The following is a 21,736-nucleotide window of genomic DNA, read 5'->3' as shown; positions in this document are numbered from 1 at the left end:
TCATCTGACCACTGTTTTATAGACAGAGTCACTGGTGCTTCCTGCTTTAATTTTTGCTTGTAAGCAGGAATCAGGAGGATAGAGTTCTGGTCAGATTTGTCAAATGGCGGGCGAGGGAGAGCTTTGTACACGTCTCTGTGTGTGGAGTAAAGGTGGTCTAGAATTGTTTTCCCTCTGGTTGCACATTTAACATGCTGATAGAACTTCGGTAAAACTGATTTAAGTCTCCCTGCATTAAAGTCACCGGCCAACATAACTGATGTTGATATAAATGTTTGTCCTATTTGTGAATTATGAGTGAACTGATTTTTTTTGTTTTACTTTCAGAGGTCATAGATGGAGAGGAAGGTCCTACAGGAAGAAAGTTAGAGCATCAGAAGGCCAGAGACAGTGAGGAGATACGAAACAGTGATGGATATGTGAAAATGAGAGAGATTGGTAAAAGAAAGGAAGTGGAGGTAGAGGTTACAAAAATCTGTACCTCCTGTGATGAAATGTCCATCATGGTTCTGGAGAACCAAGGCAATGCTAGGCCTATGACAGACTCCCAGACTCCATTGAAGGGCAAAGGAAAGCAACAACATAGCCTTCCATACAAGAGAACGGAAGGACTTCAAGAGGAGATCAATTCAAAGGGTGAAATGCTTGAGGGTGGAAGACAAGTCAACTTCCCTGGGTGCCAGGCACAGAAACACAGAAGTCCGGGTGTGTTGGGTGATGTTGCAGGCTTCTGGAGAAAGGAGAAAAGAGTCCACAAGGAGAAAGACAGAGAGGAGAAGGACAGAGTGGGCCAGACATGGCGAGACCAGGGGGGAAATGGCAGGGAGCAATGGAATGGAGAGACAGAGAGGGGTGGAGTTGGTAGGAGTAGAAGAGCTAGACAGAGAGGAAACCAGTTGCTGCTTTTTTCTAGGCAAAAGCACAGCAACTGGAATGACTCTCATCCATCAGAGAGCAGCTGTGACTGGAGGAGCGGGGAGAAAGAGGTGCCTGAGAAACATCTTGAGAGTAGGATGGATAGGCAGAGAGGTGAGAGGCCTCTGAAGAGGGAAAGGAGCTAAAGGAAAGAAATACATTGTGTGTTAAATAAATATTATTTCAGATATCAGAAATTGGATTATATAAGTTATTGGTAAATCCAGGCACATGATTCAGACAAAATGGATTCTATTAATATTATTCATCACTAAGACAAAGTTATTTTTCCCTTTCTGCAAAGGGTTTGTGGGCGGGAAAACTATTTGATTAATATCCCTCCATTCGCGCTTCAATATCCGGCAAGGTTGAACGGTGACGGTCATTTCCACCTCCGACAGTTTCCGTGTGGCCACAATCAAGACAACCGCTGTAAACAAACTTTTAGTAACGGTTTAATTCCAGAAGAAATACATTTAAACAAAAAGATATGCATATCAAAACAGGTGAGTTTTGGGTACCGGTAGCTATTAGCACATTACTTTGTGACTTTCTACTTTGCCAACCTAGTAAAACGTTCTGAAATGAACACTCCCTGTACGGTGTGTTGGAGCCGGGGTGTTATGAAACTTCTCTAACGTAATGTTAGCTAGCTAGCCAGGAAATTGTTTATTGTTCCAATGCATACTTGAAGACTAACGGTATGGCCGTATTATAGTATCTCCTGCTTAGTTAAAAGTTACTATTTTAAATAAATTACGTTTCAGGTTAGCTGACGTTGGCTACTGTTAACGTTACATACACGTTGCTTTTCTGTTTCTTAGCAGACTAGCTAGCTAGTTAGCAAGTGGTTGGTTGGCAAGGCAGTTCGATAAGGTTATAACGTTAGTTACATAGCTTTTTGCTCATATGACATACAACTTGCATAACATGGTTGTAAAGTAATTTAAGTGTCATTATAACATTTGCCACTGGATTTTTTTTTCCGAATTCAGCTTAATCGGTAGCTAGCTAGGCCGGACGTGGCGTGCATTCTAGCTCTGCGTAGCTATGTGGCTAGCTAACGTTAGCTAGCCAGTTAACCTAAAGCCCCAACAAAACCTAACAAGTTAAGATGGGTACTTTGCTAGTTAGCTAGTTCATAATTTCACCAATAAACCATAACATAAATGTGTAGTTTAAACTGTTCCATTTTTTAATATTAAATTATTAGGGGATTCTAACGATCTTCCTTTGCCTTATATCTAACTTTAGGTACATGGGAGGCCAACACAGTGTGCGAGTCTGACACCCTGTGTGATCCTGCTGGCCTTGTGTCCTCCACCAACCCAGAGGCTCATATTGGCAACCGCCGCCTATCACCTGGGTCTGGCAACTGTGGTGGAGGAGGTGGAGGCTGCCCAACTGGGGTTGACCAGCAGCCCTGCCAAGCATCACCCCAGGCCCTCGAGGGCAACCTGAACGGACCCACCCATGTACATGCCTTCACTTACCGTAGAGACAGAGATCGTAGAGGCCAGCACAAAGGCCGTGGCCCTCGCAGAGAGGGGCCCAGGGGGGCAGGGCGTGTAGCAGATAGGCCCCGAAGCAGAGCCAGAAGGAGAGGTGGGTGGAGGACAGCCTGTCTCTACTCAAGCACCCACCTGCTTTTCCAGTGCAGGACAGCCCTGCCAAGCTGCAGCCAACCATCAGCTATGCCTCGAAAGTGAAGTCAGGGGCGGTGGGTGGAGTGCTGGAGGAGGAGGGCCGCCCAGCTATCGGTGTCCTGCTGCAGAACCAGTGGGGACTTAGTTTCATCAGTGAGGTCCTCCAAGCCACAGAGGGTTCAGTTCCCTCTCCTGCCCCCATAGCAGCACCTCAGCTCACATTTGGAGGTGAAACCACCAACCCAACACAAGAGAGGCAGCACATAGTCCAGGCCAGTGGTGAAATCCCAGTTCCTGTCACTACCTCAATCTCCATTGACCAGTACAGAGAAGAGGAAGCAAAGATCAATGGGAAGCTGCTTCTCACCTGTCACCATCTAAAGGAGGCTCTGCACTATCACACAATAGGTAAGGGCTGACGTGGTTAAGACCTCAATAATACATTAATGTATTATAAATGTTATTTTTCTGTGGCATCTGTCATAAAGTTGTATGCATCATATTATGAATCCTAACTATACCTTGTTCATTTTTAGAATGGAATGTCACCTGCAACAAACAGAAAGAAGGTGAGATGTTCATCAGGAAGGTCCATTATTAGAATTTGGACCGGATTCTCCATTCTCCACATTGGGCATTAGAATCTCTGAAGCAGGGCTCATACTTTTAAAGGATTTTAAGATGTTTTCAGACCTCTAAAGTAGTCTAATGTCAAGAGAAAATCACATCCCACAACATCAGTGGTGTAAATTCAGTTTAGCTGTATACCTCCACCCCAAATGAATAGAAAATACGGTCAGGAAATGAAACGGTGCTCATCTTTTCCATTCATTTGGAGTTGTGGCATATAGCTGGATACACACAACCACTGTCGTGGGACATGGTTTCATCTTGACATTACTTTCGAGGTTGGGGGGAAAAACTAACAAACGTTACTTAAAAATTAAATGGTCTCTTTAATGGTTCGATTTGTTAAACGTTGATATATTTTATTATCCCACCATAATATGTAATAACACCCAATAATACAAGACGGTTTAAATACAGATGGAACGATGAGACCGATATATAAATGTGAAGGATCCACCTGGACTATTGACTCATTTGTTCCAACTTGAAACAACGGGATGTGGTCTCTTGGTTTAGTTATAAAAATCTTTGGTTTAAATGCGTAGAAGAATACGTGCAGTGAAGAACTATCTCTTTGTGAGGGCACAGTCATTGAATTTCACGTTGTCTCTCAATTCCAAGGTACTTATGTTATCATTATCAACTGATTTCCCCGTTGCTCTTGGGGGGGTGGTCATTCCCCGTTGCTCTTGGGGGGGTGGTCATATTTTTTAAATCAATTGCCATCTCCATTTTCTTAATGTTTATTTTTTAAGGAAGTTGTCTTGGCATCACTGGATGAATTTGGATGTTTCTCTGTCGAGACCTTCAGGTGAGGCTTGATATGATTTTAAGTAATCCCACCAGTGGAGTGTCGTCCGCATATTTAAAGAATCCATGGGCTGGGCCAGAGGCTTGGCAATTGTACGCAACCTTACAGGGCTCCCTTGTTAACCTTTCTAGATGAAGAGATGGCAGGGTTAAATCTCACCTGACTACAGTTTACCAGCTTCTCAATAAGTAGATGGTGTTGAAAGCGCTACTGAACACAATTTTCACTAGGCTATTTGCATGCTCTAAGTGTTTGTGGTTATTCAGCATGACCAGTAGGCAAATTGTATTGGATCTAGGGGAGATCCTACTAGTGACCTCATTTAAACTTGCTGCATCTTGTCTGCAAAAACATTTGCATCATGTACCCTAATGGGTCTAAAGAAGGATACAACTTGAGATGTTTTTTTATCTAGTGGGTTTCCCGTTTGAAGTCCTTGCTGCAGCCCCCAAGGGCTAGATTGTATGAGAGGTTTGACATGCTGCCTGTCACTAAATGCTGTCTTACTTTCTGTTTCAGATCCCAATAAGGTAGTTTGGTATAAGAACTCCCTGGACCAGCCAGCCTAGTGACTCATGGACCTGTCTGCCACAACACACACCCCCACACACACACCCCCACACGCACTCAGGTCGATGTCTTTACACAAAGCCACACTGAGACACTTTGGACTAACTCCTTGATGAGATCCACAACTAGGGACTTTTCTAACGCCTTCAAAGGCCTGCCTTAATGAATTGGACCTGGAGTTCCTATCGGCTCAAAATGATTCGTTTTAATGTCGTGTTGAGCTGGTCTTTTTTTTAACAATCTTAAGAGCTGTCATTTTATTGTGAGGAACTGCAGTTTTATCAGACATTTTCTGTTTTGTCCTCTGTTGTAAGGGATCCGTCAAGCACTTTCTAATCTGTTGTGACCAATCCTTGGTACTCCTACCCTACCAGGTGTTTATTTTTTTCACAAATTTGAAAATGTGTTATACCTGCTTCATTTGACCGTATTTTACACGGGACAGATGTGTAATCATGTCTCCAGTTTACAGGGGTGCAGACAGCACAATAAGAAGGCACCCTTCCCTGTCTGATCCTAATGCTGTTTTATTTTGTACCCTGATTGGGTGAATGTTACTCATGAATCCATATGATTACTCATGATCACACTAGCTCAGTTTTATGATTTGAAATGTATAAAAAATACACTGGAGGATAAGTGAACAGTATTGCATAATAAAATTGAATGAACTTGACATGCCCCATGGTCTTACTGGTAATGCTCATACTTAATTGTTTTATCATTTTTACATATGATACATAAAACCCACAACATTTGCTTTAATATGGACAAGTTTAAAATGTTTTTACCTTTTTTTAAAGTAAACTGAGGGCTTGACTATCCTTGTCGCTGAAGTTCAGCACGATTGAAATGTAAAAGTTATTTCCAATTTAGCCGACATGCAGTGTTTACCGTGAATGCAGTGCTGCTAACGCAAGAACATTGCCTTTCAATTTCTATGGCGCTGACCTACTGCTATACGGACTGAATAAAGGCCAAAAATAAGTGATTGTGATTCTTGGACGACTTGATTGGATAAATGCTCAGTGGGCGGAGTTACAGGAGGGGGAGGGGGAAATCTGTTCGGTCTTGAGTTCCAAATTTACCTACCTTTCTGCCTGAACAGCTTAAAATGTGTGGAAAAGGCATAGTGCCCTCACCTCTGCTGGTGCAATGCACTGGGCTAGGGACCATAAGATCGCAGGTTCTAATCTTGCTGATCCCCATCCTCGAAAAGGTACATTTCAGCTTTCAGTGTAAAGCAAATTTTTATTTAATGTTAAGCCAATATTGCCACCTGTCAATGATTTTAGAAGGAATGATTTAAATGGTTTGATAATCCAGATCTGTTTACAGTTGTAAGAAATCTACCTACATTACAACGCATCACTGACTATCTCCGGAGGTACTTCTTTTAATCGTATACACTTGTTAAAAAATATATTTGCACAATCAGAATGTTGACAAGATCAGGACACTTTAACACCAGGTATAAACGTGGCTATATTGTGGACTAGGGGCTGGATTAAATCCGTATCGCGGAAGATCTGCATTATATTGAAATTTAAAGGCATAGTTCCTGCATTCGCAGAGACTTCATTCACGGTAAACGCTGCATATGTTGGCTCAATCAGAAATGACTTATTTTAATGCGGATCTTCTGCGATACAGATTGAATCCAGCACTAGAGAAAGCCAAAAAATATCAAAAGATAAAGGTGTTTTCTCCAAATGCGGGAACATTGCCTTTACATTTCAATCGCACTATAGCGCAGATTTTCTGCAGTCCAGATTTAATCTAGGCCTAAAATACTAATGAGGGTGGCTAAAAACTGTTGTGTTGAGGAGTTCAGAACGATAGAAGTGAGGCATAGAATATTTCTACATTCTTTCCCTCCATCATGACACAACACATACAATCCAGGTAAAGGGAAGGTGGGTGCAAGTTGCATCCTGTTGGGTAGTGAGCTGTCAATCTCTCCAGGTCACCTCCACTTCATCTGTTCTGTACCTGCCAACAACAATGTTTCTCTTGTCACTGGATGACAGCACAATATGGTAGACCTGTTGTCAAAAAATATCCAGTTAACATTTCAATACACTTTTGTAAAATAGACGAAGAACTTCCTGTAACATTTTAGCTAAAATGTTTATGTAAAAGTAATCACTGTACAATAGAATGAAAGGGAATCATTGTACGGTACAATATAAATATGATAAATCAGTGTACTGTATAATAGAATACAATGAAAGGGAATCATTTGAGTTGCAGGTATAGTGGAATTACCTTTGAGTGATCCATGAGTCTGACAGCTCAGTTGTCTGACCAGATCGGAACATCTCCCAGCCAGCCTGTGCAATCATTGCTCCATTATCGATACAAAAGCTGTGACACAACGAAACAGAATATCACATTTTAATAACAGGATGTACAAAGTTAAAGTACATTGTGAAATTAGCATCAACTTAAGCCTTAAGCATTGAATGTCTTAGATACACTTGTCAGATCCCTTGTATTGAAAACATAGTATGTAGAACCTTACCTCTCATCTGTAGCAAAGAGCTTTGCACCCCTCTCCTTGCACATGACTCCCATCATCTCCTGCAGACGCAAATTGCCTACAGAGCAAAACCATCATCAGCATTCCTGAAGGGTTGTGTTTGAGTTGTGCCTGTCCATAATGAGATCAGACAGATTTACATGATATTACATCTTATGTGTTTTAATGAATTACATTGGAAAGCCCACAACTCCCACAATGAAGTACAATTGACTTACAGCCAACGCCTCCAACGATGAGCACTTCCTGGGAGCTGCAGTGAGCCATGGCCCTCTCTGTGATCTCCACCAGCATGGAAAACAGGGTCTCCTACAGGACACACAAGTAGTGAAGGATCATTACACAGTGGTGTGCTCTGACACCTCTCAGACTGTGAGTGATGCCACCATGTAGCTGCCATCATTCTGAAAGGGAAGGGTGTTGCCGTGCCGATGCAGGAAACAGGCTAACAACAATGCACTGGGGCAGTTTATTGCTTTTGTTCTGACCTGTAGGGAGAAGCACAGGTCTTCTGCTGTACACTGATTACATTTCAACATCTTCCCAGCTGCTTCCTGAAAGAAAAGGGACAAATATGAACACATCAAACATGCCCCCCTTATTATAACCACAGTCCATCTAACTATCACAAAAACCCTGTCTCTCCCCGACAATGCTATGCAACCCAATGCAATGCAACTCAATGCAGAACTTAATTCCCACTTAAAGGCTCTGCATCTTACCTCGATATAGGATAGAATCCCAGAGAATGACACGTCCATCCCCTTCACCGTGTATGGAAGCTCCACATACTGTGTACCTCTGACAAAACAAACAGGAAATCAATGGTGTAAATATATACATATAAAAACATCTACTGGCCGACTGCAATTCCAAAGAAAACACATGTACTCACTTCTTGGCCATCTGCTCAATGTTGTACCCAGGGCTGGGATCATTGGAAATCTGAGTACAAACCATTTTGATTCATGAGAATGGTAAAACAATTTATACAAGGTATAGTCCGAGTCCACAATAAATCTTAAAGAGGAGAAAAAAGGATGTTGCTATCTCGCTTTAAAAACAAGATGCATGAAAAGAGGAGCAAATTGAAAATGATATTCAGCAACTCTTGTAAGACGATGGAAATGGACTACATGTTTCAGCATGTAGCCTTTATAGGAGCATTACTTAATCAGGTTTGTTTCAGTTGAGTCCCCTGAAGAGCCATGCAGAACTCACCTTTATCACCCGGGCAAACCTGTCCAGGCAGTTTCCCACTGCAATGTCGATGGTCTCACCAAATATCCTGTAGCGCCGCTCAGAGTATGCAATCACCTTCATGAGGAAACATTGCATTAGAGCACAACTAAACCCAGAAACCTCAGTTGAGACAGGTATGAGTGCTAACTAAGGGAAAACCCTAAGAACTCTCAAGTTGTGCGGGACATCCCAAGTCTGTCTTAGTATATATGTATGGGTGACTGACCTGTGTGTTACCCCCACTGACATAGAGCACAGTGGGGTTATCGGCTTGAGTGATGAGGCGGCCCATCTCAATGTGGCCAATACAGTGGTTGACACCCAGGAGAGGCTTCCCCCACAGCTGGGCCACTGTGCGCGCCACCAGAGCCACTGTCACCAAGGGGGCACCCATCCCTGGTCCTGGGGTAAATAATATCATGTTGGTGAAAACTGAATGGTACTACAGGTCAGGAAAGGCCATTTCAGCTTTATAGGAATCAGTGACATAGGAGTTCCTGACCCTTTGTGTATGCCACGCAATCAACGTCAGCAGGCTTCAGCCCTGCCTCCTCCAGCGCCTCCTTCAGAACTGTTAGGATGACACTGCGGTGATGTCTGGCTGTCTCACTAGGCAGGAACCCTAGTGGGATGGAGAGTTAGTCTGTTACTGCAACTACACACATGAGCATTAGGACAAACGCAAGCCTTCAGTTGTCATTTGAGTCTACTTTGAATTCAACCAACTTGCCTTGACCAGGGGTGTAATGTAGGTGCGTCTGGGGTTTGAGAGTACTTCCCCATCCCTCACAATGCCCACACCAATCTTGTTGGCACTACCCTCAAATCCAATCACTACAGTCATGTCAGCTAGAGAGTTTGAGGGAGATGGAGAATTATAATGAATTTTTTTGTTGTTGAATAAAATACAAACTTGAGCACATTGAAATAATGTCATAGCTATTGGTCTTGTGTGCATCTGAAAAAAAAATGTTCAGAGTGCGATGGCATTGCTACAAATACCAGAAACAGTTGCATACATCAGTTCATACAAGAATAAACAGTGCAATGTCAACGACTAAAAAGTACAAGTGTTATTTTATTTATTCTTCAAAAGCAATACGAAAAGTAGAACATAAGCACTAGAATATAGATACCAAAAACAGTGTCATGTTTGGTTAAAACTATTAGAAGCATGATTAGTTAGCTAACACTCGGGTTGCACACCAGGTGGCGATCTAGATCTACAATCAATTATTCAGTTCAAATGCCAAAAACAAAGGCACATTAAGAGCCAATTTCACGTGTTTTAAATGAAAAACATAATTTCAGATGAGAAAGCAAAAAGTTTAATACGAACCTTCCAGTTGCTGAGTATTTCGGGTTTCAGACAGTTCTCTAGGCAGTGAGGACCCATAACAAGGGGTCGTTTGCTGATTTCCTTACAGAATTGTATCTTTCAATGTATTGTATTAACCAAAACAATTGGAAGCTAATTGTAGACATTTAATGTTTGACGTAAACAAATACATAACATGCATAAAAAGCTGATACCTGGTGCGTTCACGGATTCAGGGTAAAATCACATCAGGCATAATATAGGGCAGCCTACACCACATGCGCGTGTGTGACCATGTTCATCAAACCCCACTGCTTTGTTTTGGAGGAGTGACTGCGACTGTGACACGGTTGAATCCTTTGTTGTGAAAACGCAAAGTAAGAATACTTTGGGTTCTCTCTAGTTCAATTCTTAATTTGCAAAGAAGTAGTAGTAGCAGCAGTAGTTGCATTCATTTTCTGCCAGATTGCTCGTTCACATTTTGCCCATTTATTCAGACTCGATCTTCATTCGACATGGATTGAGCCATAGGCCGCACATAAAGTTATGTATATGTTCTAGCTAACTAGCTTATTATCAAAGATTCGCCTGTTTTTGCAGTAGTTACAGAATTGTTAAATGGATATGTGATACTGTAATGTAAACATCTTTATCACATATCTGGCGTACAAACTAGTAGCTATTGTGGCAGTAGCTGATGAGCTAAGTGTCGCTATTGTATTTGCTAAAGTGGCTGCTATAAATTAAGCTAATGACTAGATCATCTGTTTTTCTTTTCCCAGCGGCGACGCGTGTGTACTCGTGTGTGCGTGTTGTGTGTCTTCGGGGCGTGTGTGGGATAAGAACGAGTGAAAGTATGTCGAAAAGAGCGAAGAAAAATGAGCAGGATGCTGGAGATGGTGACCATGACAACGGCACAGGTGAGACAATTGATGTGTCCTGTTTTTTGCGATATGTATCTTACACTTACATTATGTCTGAAGCAGAACAGAATACAAAAAAATACTGTTACACCAGTCTCAATTACCCCTCCTGTTTTCTCTGTCACCTTACAGCTCCCGCTGCCAAGAAAGGAAAGAAGGTCAAGGAACCAGAGGCCCCCATTCTGTACAGTGACCCTCCTGATAAGATGAACAGCAAAGATGGCCGTGCTGCTAACATGAAGATCACCTCCTGGAATGTGGATGGGCTCAGAGCTTGGGTCAAGAAGAAGGGCCTTGATGTGAGTTTGGGAACCACAGTCCAAAGCTGCATTACGACTTGGCATTGAGCTATAAATCAAATCAAATTGTATTTGTCACGTGCGCCGAATATCACAGGTATAGACCTTACAGTGAAATGCTTACTTACAAGCCCCTTACCAACAATGCAGTTTTAAAAATATGAATAAGAATAATAAATAAAACTAACAAGTAGTTAAAGAGCAGCAGTAAAACAATAGCGAGACTATATACAGGGGTACTGGTAGAGTCAATGTGCAGAGGCACTGGTTAGTTGAGCTATAGTGCATAGAATTGTTAACTACACATGTGAAATAAGTCCACACACTATAGTTATGCAATGCATGAGATTTAAACGTTGAGTGTCTGTGAACTTCTGTTAAATACTATTGTCTGGTTCATTAATCTGCACAGTGGCTGCACCTTTTAAACACTGATAAATGGCAGTGCAATGTGAAGGATCTGACTGGTTATTTTCCCTCTCTCTTGCCCAGTGGGTGCGTGACGAGGCCCCAGATGTGCTGTGCCTGCAGGAGACGAAGTGCGCTGAGAAGTCCCTTCCTGATGAAATCACCTCCATGCCTGAGTTCCCCCACAAGTACTGGGCTGGCTCCGATGAGAAGGAGGGCTATAGCGGGGTAGCTATGCTGTGCAAGACTGAGCCCCTCAAAGTTACCTATGGCATAGGTGAGTGAATGGCTGATCCTGGTTACTCTAGTTGGCTGTGAGTGTCTTATCTTTACCTATTGACTGTTCTCTCCAGGTGTCCTAGTTAACCTGCCTATCCCCAATCTGTCTGCAGGTAAAGAGGAGCATGATAAGGAGGGCCGTGTTATCACTGCTGAGTTCCCCACTTTCTTCCTGGTCACCGCCTACGTGCCCAACTCTGGCCGAGGCCTGGTGCGCCTGGACTATCGCAAGACCTGGGACGTGGAGTTCAAGGCCTACCTGAGCGACCTGGACAAGCGCAAGCCCCTGGTGCTGTGTGGCGATCTGAACGTGGCCCACGAGGAGATCGACCTGAAGAACTCCAAAGGCAATAAAAAAAACGCAGGCTTCACAGCAGAGGAGCGCGAGGGCTTCAATCAGCTGCTGGCTGCAGGCTTTACCGACAGCTTCCGTGAGCTGTACCCCGAGCAGGCCAACGCGTACACCTTCTGGACCTACATGATGAACTCTCGCTCTAAGAACGTAGGCTGGCGTCTGGACTACTTCGTGCTGTCCTCTGCTCTACTGCCAGGCCTTTGTGATAGCAAGATCCGCAACCAAGCTATGGGCAGTGACCATTGCCCCATCACTCTACACATGGTTGTGTAGATCAGTCTGGCCAAAGTGCTGGATCAATTGTTTCCCAGTTCAATAGTTTTGGCAGTGTGGCCATGCATTGTTTTGTCATGTTAAATGTGACCTAGGTGGCGGACCTCAGATGAAGTCATGTCATTCCCAACTACTGAAACTAATCTGTATGCCGGTGTGCACTCAACATGAGTGAAACATCAGAACCTGGAAACACCTTTCTACTGAAACTGGGATTCTCAAATTAGTTTACGTGAACCTCAAATCTTAAATTGTATAAACTACCATAGTCACAATTGTCCTGTCACCCATTTGAAGTGACTATTCAACACTGTGCTTTACTTTCCCACCCACACAATGCACTCCTAAGTGACATCTGGTAACAAACTGCATAATCCCTGCAAGTCCTCTGAGGCACTGTGTTCTTTAAACATGTCAAACTGATGTTGGTGCTAAATAACTGCTAGTCTGTCATTGAAACATTGCTCCTTTGAAGGGAATGTGAGTCCTATTTTGTTAATTAATATTATATATAATGGTAATGAAGTCATTACCATTGAGTGAATATTGATAAATTAAATCATGGTACAGATTTATTAGCATGCAAACATTCAGACCCTGATTGATGGCCAGTATTAAGATTGTCAAATGGTTCAACCTCTGCAGAGCTGATATGAGACCAATGTCAGTGGTATCTCACCCCTTATTGCCAATGTCAGTGGTATCTCACCCCGTACTGCCAATGTCCGGAGCAAAGTTTAAGACATGCCTGTTTTGTAAAAAAAAAAAAAAAAAATCCCAAACCATAGCTTGAGTTTATAGATGGTAAATGTACCCATGCATCTAATAAAGTTTAGTTTTAAGTATGCTTGAGTTTCCTTTTTCTATTAGGTTTTAAATTGAGGTTTTCATTAAAAAGACAGTAACAATTTTTGTATTGTTCATTGAAGTCTCTTCATTAAACTCATTTGAGCTACAACTCTATGAAAATACAATGTACTACACATATAAAATGCATTTTAGCAGACGGACACGAGGCACAATTCTTTTAGTACTTCTACATTGTGATAAACAACCAAAAACAACATTTTGTCCGGGATTAATTGCAGCCAGGGCTCTACAGATTAAATCCAGGCCAAAGTTGTGTCACATGAGTGATTCAGCTCACAGAAGAGCTGTATGTGCCTTGATGAGCAACAATGACAGTATTTCAGCTGAGGAAAGCCAGAAAGAATTCAAATGCATTTCATGAATCATTAGATTAGGAATTACCAGTAATATACTGAACAAAAATATAAATGTGTAATCATGTGCTGAAATAAAAAATCCCAGGTATGTTTCATACTCACAAAAAGCTTATTTCTCTCAATTTTAATGCACAAAAATGTTTACGTCTATGTTAGGGAGCAACATCCACCTGACAGGTGGGACATATCAAGAAGCTGATTAAACAGCATGATCATTATTTAACTAGGCAAGTCAGTTAAGACCAAATTCTTATTTTACAATGATAGCCAAACTCCCCTAACCCAGAAGACGCTGGCCCAATTGTCCACCACCTTATGGGACTCCCGATCACGGCCGGTTGTGATACAGCCTGGGATCGAATCAGGGTCTGTAATGACGCCTCTAGCACTGAGATGCAATGCCTTAGACCGCTGTGCCACTCGGGAGATCACAGGTGCACCTTGTGCTGGGGACCATAAAAGGCCACTTTAAAATGTGCAGTTTTGTCACAACACAATGCCACAGATGAGGCGTCAAGTTGAGGGAACGTGCAATTGGTATGCTGACTGCAGGAATGCCCACCAGAGCTGTTGGCAGAGCTGTTAGCGGTCTCACAACCGCAGACCACGCCAGCCCAGGACCTCCACATCCAGCTTCTTCACCTGCGGGATCATTTGAGACCAGCCACCCAGACAGCTGATGAAACGGAGGAGTATTTCTGTCTGTAATAAAGCCCTTTTGAGAGGATAAACTCATTCTGATTGGCTGGTCCTGGCTCCCCAGTGGGTGGTCCTGGCTCCCCAGTGGGGGGTCCTAAGCCCTCCCAGGCCCACCCATGGCTGCAACCCTGCCCAGTCATGTGAAATCCATAGATTAGGGCCTAATGAATTTATTTCAATTGAATGATTTCTTTATACGAACTGTAACTCACTAAAATCTTTGAATTTGTTGCATATTGAATTTATATTATTATTCAGTATTTATATTTTAACACTCCTGGTTGTCTACAGTCGACAGCTAACTCACCATTACATTCTACCAAATCATTTGACTGAAATCTGGACAGAGACACAATCATGCCTCAGTAAATCTTGGTGGCATGAGTCTGCTGGTGCATCTTGAGGTGATATGACTGTTTGAATCCTTTGCCACACTCAGAACACAGGTAGGGTTTCTCTCCTGTGTGGGTTCTCAGGTGTCTCTTTAGACGGTTGGCGCTGAGAAAGCTCTTGTCACAATGGGTGCAGGAGTAAGGCCGTACCCCTGTGTGGTAGCGCAGGTGAATGGTCAGGTAGCAGGACTGGGTGAACTGCTTCCCGCAGTGGGAGCACTGGAACGGCTTGTGGCCCGTGTGGAAGCGCTCATGCTTTAGAAGCTCCGCATGGGAGAAAAACCCTTTGCCACAATCGGAGCACAGGAACGGTCTCTCCCCCGAGTGGGTTAGCTCGTGCCTGGTCAGTGTGGCCTTGTACACAAAGGTCTTGTCGCACTGCGAGCAGCTGAACACGTTCTCCCTGGTGTGGCAGCGTTCGTGTTTCTTCATGTTCCTCTCCCTCTTGAAGCTCTTCCCACAGAATGAGCACATGAAAGGCATTTCTTCGGAGTGGATCTTCATGTGACTTACCAGCCCTCCCTTGTAGAGGAAACCCTTTCCACACTGCTTGCACTGGTGTGGCCTCTCTTTCAGGTGGGTGCGCTGGTGTGCGGTCAGAGCAGCCTTGTAGGCAAAGTTCTTGCCACAGCTGCAGACATGCAACCTCTCCTCTTGGTGTGTGAGCAGGTGCCTGTTAAGGTACGTACTACTGCTGAATCCCAAGTCACACCTTGGGCATTTGTAAGAGAGCTCAGCCTCGGTGGCGTTCTCCGTGTGAGTCCGGAGGTGTCTGACCAGTGCAGACTTCCAGGAGAACCGCCGGTCGCATTCCGAACACCGATACACACCGTTCTCCATGTGGTTCTTCTTGTGCTCTGTGTACGCTGACAAGGACTTGAAGTTCTGCCCACAGATCAGACAGTCATGCTTGCGCCCATCCTTGTGTGTCTGTCCGTGCCTCTCCAGTGACTGCTTGAAGGAGAAGCGGCGTCCGCACTGAGGGCACACGTATGGGCGCTCGCCGGTGTGGACGCGCCGATGGTATTTCAGTAAGGACTGAAACTTGTAGCTGCTGTTACAGTCTGGGCAATCATAGTGTCCCGCTTGGCCTGTTTGGGGCGGAGCAGACGGAGCATCTTCCTGCTCTTCCCCCGAGTGGTTCGTCTCAATGTGCTGCTGGACGGACGCCTCGTCTGAGTTGACGAATGGACACCACCCTGAAGGACCAACAAAGTAGAAGTGAAAACCTGATGGATTCAATAATGGCAGTATACAAACAATTGTTTAATCAATGTATGTAGGTAACCACTCAACAGACCAAACAATTACACACTTCTGCAAAACTAATAAGGTAATAAATGCACCTGTATCTCCTTCCTTTATTGAGACCCCTGGTGAACCATAGGAGTGTTCCTCACTGTTGAAGATAAACAGGTAGAGGGCAATTCCAAGGTCACAGAGAGACACAGACTCACATTTTTCACTTTAAAATGTCAAACAAACACCAATGATTGCAAAGTTAAACAAACCATACAACTATGCACAAGGACAACATTGAACAATTTCCACAGAGAATTTTACAAGGATACATTTACTTGAAAAACAGTAGTTTGGTAACAGAATGACAGTTTGTGCTGTCTGTTAATAAACTTCGTTTTTTGTTTGACATACATTTTAAAGTAAAAACATCAGAGTCTCAGTATCACTCTGTTACCGTGGAATTGCCCGCCTAGAGCATTAATGCCATGAGAAGACAGTTGAGTTACATCTTATTTTTCACTTAAAATATCAAACTTGTTATTTAACCTTAAAATGTATGCATCGATCTACTTTACCTCTTAAAATGCAATTGTGTGAAACCCTGGGGGTTCATCAAGCTTCCATCCGTCCTCCTCTTTGGGGTGGTAACCTTTCCCTTGAGCTTCTGCAGGTTCACCATCTGCACCTTCAAGGTCGGTTTCGTTTTCCTACCACTGGTACGGACCTTGACAAGTGTTACAACCTTGTCCAGAAGTCCAGGCACCAACACTGCAGGCTCAGATGAAGTGGACTGACCCGCTCCTTCCTGTGGATTGTGACAGGATTTCCCTCCATCCTCCAACACCGGGTCTGTTTCAGGGGGTTCAATAGCCACCTCTCCTACAATCTCTTTAATCCCTATATCCTCTTTCTCAGACTTCAGGCTTTTTGTAAGTTCCTGCGTTTTGACCTCAGTGCCCTCTGTGTGAACCTTCAGGTGTCTCACCATGGCCGACGCCCAGTTGAACTTCCTGTGGCACTGTGAGCACTGGTAAGCGCCTTGCTCCATATGGCTCTTCTTGTGCTCTGTGCGGGCTGACAAGGACTGAAAGGTCTCCCCACAGATTAAACAGTCGTAAACGCGCCCATCCTTATGTGTCTGTTTGTGCCTGTCCAGAGACTGCCTGAAGGAGAAACACCGTGCGCACAGATGGCACACATACGGGCGCTCTCCTGTATGGATGACCTGATGGGCTATTAGTGCAGAGGCAAACTTGAAGCTCTTCTCACAGACTGAGCAGATGTGGGGCCCAGAGGATGTTTGGTGATGGGCGGATGCTGAGTCATTCTCAGCTTCTTCTAGATGCGAGTTGCTCTCCAAGTCCCCCTCTTCATGGTCCTCCATCACTTTCTCCTCTTCCTCCACGTCTTCAGCGGGCATTTCTTTAGGCTCTTCTTCCTTGTCCTCCATGGTCTGTGCTTCGTCATCTTTCCCATCCTCCACCTCCTCCTGACTCAAACCTAATTCAACCTCTTCATAATCGGTCAGAGTTACAATTTCCACCTCGAAGTCATCCACAAACTCCTCCAAGGGTTCTGACTGGTTGTCACAGGTGGTCTGCTCAGTGCTGATCATGGTTCTACTGTGTGGAGGGATGGAGAGAGAGGACAGGATGCAGTCGCCCATGGCGCAGGGGGTACTGTTCAAAGAGAGGATGCTACAATTAGTCAATCCATTTGGAGGAATGCCATGTTCAGTTTTAAAACTGCACGGATACATTTGCTACGTGTCACCCACCATGTTGCTCCAAATGTCCAAGACGTTTATGGTGCTGGAGAAGACTCTTCAGATCTGCTGGATGAGATATAACATGGGCACAATCATCCAAGACTGAGGGGGCAGTACCGAGCCATGCCATTGTCTGGGGGACAGATAAAATAATAGATATGTATCTACTGAATTCTACACTTCACATGGTTCCTTGCACAGTTTAATTAATCTGGTACAGCACAATGATTATTAAACAGTAGGTGTGAATAGAAGGTATTCTTTCCCTCACCTGTGCGAGGTCAGGGGTCGGTAGAAGTTGAACCAATCTGGACAGGAACTCCCACAGTAGAGTTTGCAGCTCGATGTCATATTGTGGTCCATACTCCACTGGGAATATCTCCTGAGGGACACAGATGAGGAAGAAAACCCCTCCACATGATTTAATATACAGGTAAATGTAATGCAAAACACTTTACTTCATTGACCTGTAAATCCAATGCAAAGAGGACATGTGTTCTGTGAAGTCTCACTGTGAAAAAATGCTCTCTCTCATCAGGGTCTTTAAGCAGGGTCTGGACCAGCTCCAGAAAATGAGTCTCTGACGACTCCACCTCTGTGTCACTTACCTGTAGGATACATCAAATAAGGACACATTTGTCCAACATACAGTGTATCTGTAGCAGTGCATTTCACTCCAGTCTACTCATCCGGGAAGAAGGTATTCATTGACGATCAACTTACATCATTACTGAAGTGGGTAAGTGGTTGAATCATGTACAGCTGGGTTAAGATGACCTGAGGTTCTACAGGATGCTCACTGCGACACAACTCCAGAATGTGCTGCAATAACACATACCCCATGCACCGTTATTCATTAGTTATATAGTTATAGTACGTCAGACTGTTACCATGGTCACCCCATGGCTTTTCAGTCTGAAAAAGTCGCCCTAAAAAATATGCAGTAGTCTCTACAAGCCAGAATGTTGAATAAAATGACATTTACACTCAATTTACCTGTTGTCCGTGCTGTTGTCCTTTTGGCAGTAGAAAATAAAGATAACATTTCCACGGTTTGTATTTTCTATCTCCTAACGCATTGCACATGATGCACAATATGCAAACAATAGCCGAACGTAACCAAACGTTGTCGACTGAAGCATGTCCCCTTCGCAATCACCTGGAAGCGCATGTGATATACTACAAATGAAAAGTTGTCAACGTTTGGTCACGCTTGGCCAGTGTTTAGATATTGTGCACGTGTTTACGTCCCATGCATCAGTATTGAAAAGGTATACGGAGAACTGAAAGTCGGGCTAATAACACTTCCCTGTGGATATTTTGTCACCGATTACCTCCGACATAAGGATAAAAGTCAGCAGACAACAGGTAAAGTTTGTCTAAATGAAGTTTATTCAACATTCTGACTTGTAAAAGGACTGTTTTGAAATGCGTGTGCCTACACGAAACTAGATCTTCCACTCTCGGATTCTAAAAGGAAATCTTCCACTCTCGGACTCTAAAAGGACTGTTTTGAAATTTTGAAACTACATCTTCCACTCTCGGACTCTAAAAGGACTGTTTTGAAATGCGTGTGCCTACACGAAACTACATCTTCCACTCTCGGACTCTAAAAGGACTGTTTTGAAATGCGTGTGCCTACACGAAACTACATCTTCCACTCTCTGATTCTAAAAGGACTGTTTTGAAATGAGTGTGCCTACACAAAACTACATCTTCCACTCTCGGACTCTAAAAGGACTGTTTTGAAATGAGTGTGCCTACACGAAACTACATCTTCCACTCTCGGATTCTAAAAAGGACTGTTTTGAAACGAGTGTGCCTACACGAAACTACATCTTCCACTCTCGGATTCTCAAAGGAATACATAAGGGCTCTATCTATGCCTCTACACTCACTCATTAGGGTTGTAACACTCACCCTTGCTCGCAATCCCAAAATAAGTTGGGCCCTGTGCCTATAGATCAGCAACTCAGGGACCATCTCTGTCACCAGGGAGACAAACTCTGCCAGCATTGCATAATTCATGGCATCTCGCTGTTGCACCACCTGCCATATGGACGCGGACATAAGCTGAATGGGTGGAACCAAGAGGCAGAGGGAGAGGAGAGGGAGACCTAAAACAGCATGGGAAAATGAATAATAAGGGTGCAATCAGAACGTCAAACGCATACACTGTATATACAAAAGTATGTGGACACCCCTTCAAATTAGTGGATTTGGGTATTTCAGCTAAACCAGTTGCTGATGGATGTATAAAATCTAGCACACAGCCATGCAATCTTCATAGACAAACATTTTCAGTAGAATAGCCTTACTGAAGAGCTCAGTGACTTTCAACGTGGCACCGTCATAGGATGGCAACATTCCAACAAGTCAGTTCGTCAAATTTCTGCCCTGCTAGAGCTGCCCCAGTCAACTGTAAGGGCTGTTATTGTGAAGTGGAAACTCTAGGAGCAACAACAGCTCAGCCGCAAAGTGGTAGACCACACAAGCTCACAGAACGAGACCGTTGAGTGCTGAAGCGCATAGCTCGTACAATTTGTCGGTCCTCGGTTGCAACACTCACTAGAGTTCCAAACTGCCTCTGGAAGCAATGTCAGCACAAGAGCTGTTTGTCGGGAGCTTCGTGAAATGGGTTTCCATGGCCGAGCAGCCACACACAAGCCTAAGGTCACCATGCGCAAAGCCAAGCTTCAGCTGGAGTGGTGTAACGCTTGCCGCCATTGGACTCTGGAGCGTTCTCTGGAATGATGAATCACGCTTCACCATATGGTAGTCCAACAACGAATCTGGGTTTGGCGGAGTCCAGGAGAACACTACCTGTCCGAATGCATAGTGCCAACTATAAAGTTTGTTGGAGGAGGAATAATAGTCTGGGGTTGTTTTTCCTAGACCCCTTAGTTCCAGTGAAGGGACATCTTAACACTACAGCATACAATGACATTCTAGACGATTCTGTCCTTTCAACTTTGTGGCAAAAGTTTGGGGAAGGACCTTTCCTGTTTCAGCATGACAATGCCCCCGTGCACATAGTGAGATCCATAGAGAAATGGTTTGTCGAGATCGGTCTGTAAAGAACTTGACTAGCCTGCACTGAGCCCTGACCTCAACGAACACCTCTGGGACGAATTGGAACGCCGACTGTGAGACAGGCCTAATCGCCCAACATCAGTGCCCAACCTCACTAATGCTCGTGGCCGAATGGAAGCCAGTCCCCGCAGCAATTTTCCAACATCTAGTGGAAAGCCTTCACAGGATATCTAGTGGACGCTGTTGTTATAGCAGCAAAAGGAGTACCAACCCCATATTAATGCCCATGACTTTTCAATGTTTGACGAGTATGTTTGATGAGATGTTCGAGGAGCAGGTGTCCACAAACTTTGTCATGTGTTGTACCTTCATTGGCTTGGAAAGAGTATTTCAAAAGAACATTGTAAACCATTTTAAAATCAATCTGCAACATAGCTAGTGCATTATCTGAAATGGTTAAATAACGTTTCACAACAGTCTTGTGTAATTGAATGTAGCTTATGCATCTTAATTATGTGTACTGGGGCATATTCAGTGGAGCAAATGTTCATGATTGTTGTAGAAATACGCGAGTACTGCTTGTGTCCTGTGGACTTCATTTTTTGACTGCAAACAGGCTGTGAACATGGTGTCTTGCCGAACATACCCCAAAATAACTCAAGTAGCAAATAGTATATGCTGCGGCTGGCATATTTGCATGGTCATTTATTAGATACAGCCTACCTGCATTGTCCGCTGCCGAAAATTCCGAGTCCATTTTGTCGCGTGGGCCAAATGCTGACTGTTGTTACAAACGTTAGATGGAGGATCCCGTTAGACGACGGGTTTTAATGCATCGGTTCCTTCCTGAACGCTACAGATTGTAGCAAATAATGTTTTGAACACTACGTTTGCTTTGTCTACGAATGTTTTACTAATTGTAAACCAGTTAATAACATGCTTGTAGCCACGAACGACAAGCAATCCGGAAGTGATCCTGGAATTACTGCGCGTCACAAAGGACCAGTCATCGGAAATGCATCGGATAGTTCACCTAGGAATGATTTAACCAGCATCCAACAGATCTTCTGCACAAAGCTACCCAAAGCCTATTGTTTTCACTATACATGGGCCTAACCTGTTCCCCCCGCCCAATTGATTTCATTTTAATTACTGGTATGTGTTT

At 43.8% G+C, this 21,736-nt stretch overlaps 5 protein-coding genes across 6 annotated transcripts; 2 read left to right on the top strand and 3 right to left on the bottom strand.

The window, feature by feature from the left end:
* The first annotated feature begins 1,272 nt into the window (after positions 1-1,272).
* si:ch211-214j24.10 (uncharacterized protein LOC558894 homolog) lies at positions 1,273-5,248 on the top strand. The gene is given in 5 exon segments (XM_065021390.1): positions 1,273-1,421; positions 2,170-2,496; positions 2,499-2,969; positions 3,098-3,130; positions 4,522-5,248. Coding segments are annotated over 5 exon segments (897 nt in total). The 5' UTR covers positions 1,273-1,405; the 3' UTR covers positions 4,572-5,248.
* Positions 5,249-5,952: 704 nt separating this feature from the next.
* LOC115115082 (tRNA N6-adenosine threonylcarbamoyltransferase) lies at positions 5,953-9,797 on the bottom strand. Its single transcript, XM_065021391.1, has 12 exons — positions 9,696-9,797; positions 9,083-9,205; positions 8,859-8,978; positions 8,583-8,758; positions 8,336-8,431; positions 8,010-8,059; positions 7,837-7,915; positions 7,603-7,668; positions 7,333-7,423; positions 7,097-7,172; positions 6,841-6,939; positions 5,953-6,564 (listed from the first exon to the last, which is right to left on the bottom strand). Exons 2-12 carry the CDS (start codon positions 9,198-9,200, stop codon positions 6,525-6,527), a joined length of 1,011 nt encoding a protein of 336 aa, XP_064877463.1. The 5' UTR covers positions 9,201-9,205; positions 9,696-9,797; the 3' UTR covers positions 5,953-6,524.
* A 148-nt stretch (positions 9,798-9,945) lies between these two features.
* Positions 9,946-13,058, top strand: apex1 (APEX nuclease (multifunctional DNA repair enzyme) 1). The gene is made up of 5 exons (XM_029630586.2): positions 9,946-10,051; positions 10,457-10,594; positions 10,730-10,896; positions 11,389-11,581; positions 11,697-13,058. Exons 2-5 carry the CDS (start codon positions 10,531-10,533, stop codon positions 12,209-12,211), a joined length of 939 nt encoding a protein of 312 aa, XP_029486446.1. The 5' UTR covers positions 9,946-10,051; positions 10,457-10,530; the 3' UTR covers positions 12,212-13,058.
* Positions 13,059-13,546: 488 nt separating this feature from the next.
* On the bottom strand, positions 13,547-17,442 carry LOC115119831 (zinc finger protein 25-like). The gene is made up of 3 exons (XM_065021389.1): positions 16,346-17,442; positions 15,875-15,927; positions 13,547-15,727 (listed from the first exon to the last, which is right to left on the bottom strand). Exons 1-3 carry the CDS (start codon positions 17,434-17,436, stop codon positions 14,499-14,501), a joined length of 2,373 nt encoding a protein of 790 aa, XP_064877461.1. The 5' UTR covers positions 17,437-17,442; the 3' UTR covers positions 13,547-14,498.
* A 105-nt stretch (positions 17,443-17,547) lies between these two features.
* On the bottom strand, positions 17,548-21,655 carry LOC115118637 (TERF1-interacting nuclear factor 2-like). Of its 2 annotated transcripts, none has more exons than XM_065021387.1 (6): positions 21,295-21,655; positions 19,459-19,655; positions 18,262-18,360; positions 18,051-18,146; positions 17,810-17,920; positions 17,548-17,604 (listed from the first exon to the last, which is right to left on the bottom strand). In XM_065021387.1, exons 1-6 carry the CDS (start codon positions 21,326-21,328, stop codon positions 17,596-17,598), a joined length of 546 nt encoding a protein of 181 aa, XP_064877459.1. In that variant the 5' UTR covers positions 21,329-21,655; the 3' UTR covers positions 17,548-17,595. The 2 variants fall into 2 exon arrangements, with proteins under 2 accessions (XP_064877459.1, XP_064877460.1); XM_065021388.1 differs by having other exon boundaries at positions 17,548-17,601.
* Positions 21,656-21,736: the final 81 nt, after the last annotated feature.

The sequence above is a fragment of the Oncorhynchus nerka genome, linkage group LG8, assembly GCF_034236695.1.
Source record: "Oncorhynchus nerka isolate Pitt River linkage group LG8, Oner_Uvic_2.0, whole genome shotgun sequence".
Taxonomy (NCBI): Eukaryota; Metazoa; Chordata; class Actinopteri; order Salmoniformes; family Salmonidae; genus Oncorhynchus; species Oncorhynchus nerka.
This window is presented reverse-complemented; position numbering and strand designations above follow the sequence as displayed.